General features: G+C 54.5%; 1 protein-coding gene across 22 annotated transcripts in view; it reads left to right on the forward strand.

The window, feature by feature from the left end:
• Positions 1–6,748, forward strand: part of TNS1 (tensin 1) — a 254,731-nt gene extending 247,983 nt beyond the window's left edge. For all 22 annotated transcript variants that reach the window (XM_060193921.1, XM_060193925.1, XM_060193927.1 and 19 more), the window contains 3 exons: positions 167–235; positions 646–678; positions 2,498–6,748. In XM_060193921.1, coding sequence (XP_060049904.1) covers positions 167–235; positions 646–678; positions 2,498–2,642 — 247 coding nt within the window. In that variant the 3' untranslated portion in view covers positions 2,643–6,748. The remainder of the gene's footprint in view (positions 1–166; positions 236–645; positions 679–2,497) is intronic.
• Positions 6,749–7,187: the final 439 nt, after the last annotated feature.

The raw sequence follows: 7,187 nt of genomic DNA on the forward strand, positions 1-7,187 counted from the left end.
TCATTTCTCCCTTCCTCTCCCAACTGCTGGCATTTGGGAGGTGATTGTGTGACCACCTCCCTGCCCCTGTGCATTGCTTATGTTCCCGATGTGAGCAGCTGTGGGTGGAAGGTGGGCAGGACCATTCCAGTGCTCGCTCTCAGAGTCGCTGGTGTCTGTGTTGCAGACTCTTCTTCAGAAGACACTATCCCCTCAACACTGTCACCTTCTGTGACCTGGATCCACAGGAGAGAAAGTAAGCCTTGTGGAGATGCCTCCCCTCCCTCACACCTGCTCTTGGACATGTGCATGTGTATATGTGTGTTTGTGTGAGCCTGTGTGTGATCATGTGTGTGCTGCTGCTGCAGCTCTGGGGACCATCCCAAGTTGGCGAGAATGATCATACTGGGCATTGCTTGGCATTTTTCCCACTGAGAATCTGGATAAATGCTGGCAGCAGTTCTAATGCCCGTTTTCACTCCTCTGCCATGCCCCTGAGCTGACTGCAGGTCCACACCAGGGAAAGCTCCTGCCTGTGTGATCTTTGGAGACCCTGCTCCTCCAGAACAGGGTCCTCTACTCCCCCTGGGATGGCTGGCTGGACTTACAGGGATGTGCTTGGGGGAGAAGGTGAGGTGGCTTAGCTGTGCTGTCTTTCTCCCACAGGTGGATGAAGACAGAGGGAGGTGCACCTGCTAAGTAAGTACGGCTTCTCCTTTTCCCAGCATCCCCCCCACGCCACTTGGCTGGTCCTTGTGATTCTTGGGGTGGTGGGGTGGAGTGGGGGAGCAGGGGTAGGTTTATAATCTAGTACTCCAAAAGGGTAGCAAGGGCCTTTGGATTTTTTATTATTCATTTTTAAAAAATCATTTTTTGTGCTTAGTGGTTTACAGCACAGTTGTTGGCACATGGGTATTATTTCTCATCTCCCCATGGTAGGTGTCTGCAAAACGTTCTCACCCCCAGCTTAGGTCCTTTTCCACCATCATGCACCAGGACCCTGTTCTCCTGCCCCAGAGGAGCTGGCACTGGTTAGGGACAGAGACGGCTGGTCCCCTGCCTGGGAGTTGTCAGGACTGAGATTCCTGCTGAATTGGTCTTGCTGGGGTCAAGGGGAGCCTGTTGGGGACAGAGACCCAGGACAGCCAGCTCAGCTGGACCTAGTGATCCACACAAGTGATCAGGCTCAGACACAGGGTGGCACTGCTTACTCTTGGGATTCTGCCAGTGTGACTCTGTCCTGGGAGATGAGGTTTCTAGCTTGGATCTTGCCCCCAAGATGGAGAGAAAGATTTGGCTGTTATTTAGCCCAGACTGAGGCCAGTATTCCCTAACTCCACCCTTCTTGCCCTCTGATGCCCCATGGAGTCCCAGCAAGCCTGGACTAAAGGGGTTCTGGGAGCTGCTCCCTGGATTCCAGTTTCTCTTCCATTTGAATAGAATGTGACCCCCAACTATCTAACTTGATGGCTGCAAGCCCTGAAGCAGAATTGGGGAGAACTAAGCCGTGTGTGTGTGTGTGTGTGTGTGTGTGTGTGTGTGTGTGTGTGTGTGTGTGTGTGTGTATGTGTGTGTGTGTGTGTGTGTTAAGGACCCTGCTAATTTTAGTTGCCCTGGTGTAGCCCGAGGGAGAGGGGTTTCCAGTGGAATCTCCAGCTGTCCCTGTCTCCCCACCTCGCTCTAATTAGCAGCGTGGCAGCAGGGAGGGGCCCTGGCCTCACATTCTGTTCCCTGCCCTCGTATTTTTAACTCTGTTTTGCACAGAGAATGCCAGGTCACTCCAGTCTGGGTGTGTGAGTGGAGGTTGGGGAGAACAGCTGTGGGCTTCCCCCTCACTCCTTGGAACCCTGAAGAAGTGGGGGTGCAGGAAAGCATGGGGCAAAAGTAATCCCTTGTCCTTTTGTCTCCTTAAGACATGCCCTTCACCAGGCATTGTACTCTCATTTCCATGTCCCGGAGTTGGAACAGCCACGTGATAGCACACCTGGTTAAGCGCTCACATTACAGTGCACGAGGACCCAGGTTCAAGCCCCTGGTCCCCACCTGCAGTGGGAAAGCTTCACAAGTGGTGAAGCAGGGCTGCAGGTGTCGCTCTTCTTCCCCCTTTCCTCTCAATTTCTTCCTGTCTGTATCCAGACAAACACTAAAAGAACAGTATGGTAGTGGTGTGACTGGGAGAGGCTGGGAGAAGCTGCTCTGGGAATGCTGTTTTATTTTGATTACCATCCCACCTCTTACCTTCTGGTCTCGTCATTTTGCCTCCAGCTTCTCCTCTCCCCCGCCTCTGAAAAGGGCAGGGGTTCTGTTAACCTCCACCCCCAAATAGCAATGCCATCATCTCCAGGACTCCCCTTTCTGCTCCCAGGGCAGGGAGAGGATTCTCTGTGCTCAGAGATCCAGAGATCCCAGCCTGAAGAGAAGATAGCTCACCTGGAAGGAGGTGGGGGTGGAGAGACTGTCACCTGAGCTTCCTCCTCCCCACCCTTCACACCTGTCCCCCTCTCTCCTGCCCCTCTAGGCTGTTTGGCTTTGTGGCCCGGAAGCAGGGCAGCACCACGGACAACGCCTGTCACCTCTTCGCTGAGCTGGACCCCAACCAGCCCGCCTCTGCCATCGTCAACTTCGTGTCCAAGGTCATGCTGAGTGCAGGCCAGAAGAGATGAGTCCCCAGCCCTTGCCCCACCCAGGGACGGGGCGGTGGGGACGGGGCACACCTGGAGGGGACCCTGGCATCCTGCCCATTCTGGAATCTGGAAGGAGGACTTGGGGGCCAGTTATGGAGAAGGAGAGAAGAAAGTGCAATGTGGGGAGAGGGAAGTGAAATGAGAGGGAGAGAAGGAATGCAAGAAAGCAAAAGATGGAAGAGGAGAACTCAGATTCCCCTGGGTAGATGGATACTGAGGACCCCCCACTCCCAAAGCCTACCAAACTAACCAGGTCCCAATAACTCCCCATCCGACTACCCCAGAGTATGAAGTCCTTTAAAGGAGGCAGCACCAGCCATCTTGGGGAGGGCTCCATCTCTTTTTAGGGGGAAGGGAGATGGACACGCTGTCTCTCTTTAACCCAACTCCTTTGCAAAGAGAAATCCCACTGAGAGACTCTTTCTCTGCCCACCCCACCCCACCCAGCCTGTGGGGCCAGAGGGCAGTGGCAGCACTTTTTGCTTTTGAAACGATCTCAGACCTGTCACCCCAGCCCCCAGCCCCCATTCTGGCTCCCCTCTGTGTCCATGTGGGTGTCTCCACATGTGTCCATGTGAGTGTCTGTGTGTGGTGTCTTCATGTCCACACCCACACACAGTAATTAACCCTGGCCTCTCAGCTGGATATTCTCCCATGCCCAGGTGTTTGTACACACACACATGCAGATGAGCAAAGGTTAGAGCTGGGCATGAAGAGACCTGGCCCTGTGCCCAGGAGCACCCAAGGGCAGGAGAAGACAGCTCTGTCTTGAGCCCGGTACCTGACACAGACCTGGGCAGGGGAGGGAGCTGGCCAGCCTGCCATCATCCCCTCTGCTGCCACCACCTGGGAAGCTGAGCACTGAGTTGACGACATGGAGACACATGTCACTGTAGACTCAGGGCCGAGTGTTCAGGAAGGGTGATAGGTGCCCTGCCGGCTCCCAGCCTCCACCTGTGTTCATGGGATTCAAACCCTAGACCAGCCTTATCTCGCACTTGCTTCTCTGCATGTTGCTGGCGAGGGGGCTCCCTTACTCTGCCCAGCTCTGACTGTTCTGCCTTGCCGTGTAGCCTGGGGAGACTGCTCCCCAAAGCTTGTGCTCTTGTGCCCCACCTGCAAGTATTCTGGGGTCCAAGGTGCTGTGCCACCCAGAGTCCCGTTAGCAGAGCTCTGGGGCTGCACTCTGTACACCACAGGGCCTCCCCACAATGCCAAAGCCTTGCTTTGCCACCTTCTGCCTCAGTTTCCCCAACAGAGCCAGCTGCCCATGGGACAGAGAGCAGAAGGCATCCCAAAGGCTGAGAGTCCACTGGGACAAATGAGAACCCCTCACCACCACCCGGGACTCCAAGTCAGAGCAGAAATTCACTAGGAACCCCCCCTCTAGAGCAGTCCCCTAAGCCCTCGGGGCACCCCCAGAGAGCAAGGCCTTGTACTGATATATAAATATATATATATAATATATATGTGAGACATACTGATGGAATCTGTAAGCTAGTAAAATATAAGAAAAGGTGAAAAAAAGGAATAGGTCAATTGACAAGAAGTATTTATTATTTCCCTGATTGCTTTAATGCCTTCTGGGCAGAAACCAGTCCCTGTCCCTTTTTCTATGTGTAAGTAAGTGAACCCTGAAAATGCAGGGGGCCCTTATGCTTGGAGCAATCAGGGGTTTCCTTGCTGTGGCTTTCCCTATACTCTTTGGGGCTCCATGCGCTGGGGGTGCATGTGATCCATCCCTCATGGCACCCCCCCCCCCCAGTTTCTGGCAAGCTTGGGGCATGGCTGTCAGCTCCCAGAGATGAGAGCCCCCCACCCCATTAACTAGGAAAGTGTGCAGGATGTGGGTGATAGGTGTATGTTTTTGTATTCTCCCTCCTCTGAGGAGCTGTATCTGTGTGGACATTGATGTTTCAGGAAAGGAAAAAGTCAGGGCAGAAGGCAGTCAGCCCCCCTCTCCCCAAAGTGTGACACTGTGTGCCTGGTGACCGAGGTCCCCCCAAAGTGCCCTTCCTTCCCAGGCCTCCTGGCTTCACCCCAGGACTGTGCCCCTCACTGTCCCTGTCCCCTTCCTCTGTAAATATTTCCATCTCCCCCTCCTATCTGGGGTCCTCTCCTGACTGGGACCCACACACACCCCCATGGAAGTCTGGGGGCTGCCTCCACACATGCTTCCTACCACCTAGCAGCAGTCCACCTCCCTGGCACAGCCAGCATGAGCTGCTTGCACCCCAGGAAAGTCGGGGGGCCCTGGGATGCTGCCCACTCTTCCCTCCAGCCCTCCGGAAGCAAGTGGCTTCCAGAAGGATGATAGGAAAGGGGGTGCCTGGATCCCCCTCAGCCACTGGTTGGGAAGACAGCACAGCCTTCCTGTGCCCCGCCAGCCACACACACACACACACACACACACACACACACACAGCACTGCAGTATATTCTTGCCAAAGATTTCTTCTCAAAGGAAGCACTTTGAATGATTATCACTCTTATGTCCACATCCCTCCTTCTCTCTCTTCCTTCTCCCTCTATGTAATGTTGGTTGTGAAAGTCAGCCAGGAAATGTCTGTCTGTAGTCTTAAAATACCCACCCCCCCCCAGGTGGATGGTGAGTGGGAGTGGGACGTGTCAGACCTGTTGGCAGGAAAGAGAAGGCCATTCAGGTCGGGGTGCACTGGTACTGTCTTCCTAGGTGGCTCATGCTCCACCAGCCTGGAAGAGCAAGAGAGCAGGGAAGTGATTCTCTAACTCAGCAGGGCCAGGGGCCAGGTGGAGGGGAGGGACAGACTGGGAACAATGGAGAGGTGACTTCAGAGAGGAAGCAGGAGGAAGTGAGCCCCCTGGTCAACCTCTAGGGATTGTTCCTACCTTGAGGACCTGGCCCCCAAAGTCCCTCTGAGGGACAGTACTGCATGTCCCTGGCTTGGGTGTAGGCCCCCAGAGCCTTCTCTGGCAGCTTTGTAAACGTGGTGTGCCAGGCTCCTCTGCCCTGGGCTTTGAGGAATTGCCGGGCTTGTCAGAGATGGCAGGATAGGGGTGGACAACAGGTGGCTTTGTAAGGGGTACACCCAGAAAGGGGGTCCAAGGAGGAAGGAGAAGGGGCTTCTCATTTTCCTCCCCACCCCCTTCATGCACAGACGGGCTGGGCAGACGCCCCCTGCCGCCTAGGGTCTGGGAAGGCAGTAAGGCCTCCCTCTTCTCTGCCTCTATTCTCTCTCTCAGCTACAGGACCTGAGAAGATCAGGGGTATGCAGTGACTCACTCCAGGGCCACCTCTGTCCCCACATCTCCCCACACTCAGGTCCTTGGAAAGGTGCAGGGGGAGCCCAAGATCCACTGGTTTTTCACCCAGAACCCTGGAATTCTAAAGCCCCTGGGACCTGTGTGTATGTGTGTGTGAACATCATGTGTAAGTGTGACTGTGTGTATTTTGCCCGTCTCTTTAGGGAACTTGGGGGTGAAGTCAGAGGTCAAGTTTAGTCACCCAGCAGTGAAAGGAATCAGAAGAGGGAACCCAGACCCTTAGGGCCTGAGTTGCTAGGGTCTCATCAGTGGTGGGGATTGACCTCATGGGCATCTGTCCCCCAGATGTCCCCAGTCTTGGAAGACCTCTCCTAGTCATTTCCTTCTATCTGGGTCTTTCCTCTCCACCCCTTACCCCAATAGCCAGACACTGTAGAGGGATTCCCCCCTCCCAGGCTTGGTGATTTTTTGTTTTTTTTTAAACACCCAGTGTTCGAACATTTAGAGACTCTCCTGTGTCCCTGTTGGGTTTGTACACACGAGAGGACACATTGGTGGGTGCCCCCTGCCTGTCAGCCCCGCCTTCTCTCTCCCCTCTGACCTGTCATTCTGCCCCATCTCCCCCTATACTGGAGAGACGGCCCTCCCCCAACTGTGTGTTTATAGAGATGGAAATATCCTTTCTATTTTGTATCCTTGTGCCTAGCAGCTCTGCCACCTTGTACAAAGCTCCTTCTGCAGGACATGAATGTATTGTACACTGACACCCCGCTCCTGTACAGCCACTCCCCGGCCAGCGACCCGTGTATGGCTTTATAATGATAAAGTGAAAGGAAAACCGTGCTTCTCCAGCTCTGCTCTTTGTTTGGGGGGGGGGTGGCCGGCGCCCCATGGGCAGACACGTGGCGGGAGGAGGCGTTCCTTCTGCTTCCCATGTGTGGTGGGGCTTAGGTCTGATGGCCGGGTGGTTTTCATCAGAGGAGTCTGTGGGGAACTTGAAATGGTCCTTGTATTTCGCACTGTGTGCGTTTAACCTACTGTGCCACCGCCAGCCCCCTTGAACTGGTCTAAGGATGAAAGAAAGGGCTGTGCTGGTGCTCGTGGCCACCTGGGTCCGGGATTCACACGGTAGAGCAGGAATTTTTTAAAAAATATTTATTTATTTTTTGGATAGAGACAGCCCGAAATTTAGAGGAAAGGGGAGATAGGGAGACAGAGAAACCTGCTGCCCTGCTTCACCACCTGTGAAGCTTTCCCCCTACAGGTGGGGACCGGGGGCTTG

This window comes from Erinaceus europaeus, chromosome 7, assembly GCF_950295315.1.
Source record: "Erinaceus europaeus chromosome 7, mEriEur2.1, whole genome shotgun sequence".
NCBI lineage: Eukaryota > Metazoa > Chordata > Mammalia > Eulipotyphla > Erinaceidae > Erinaceus > Erinaceus europaeus.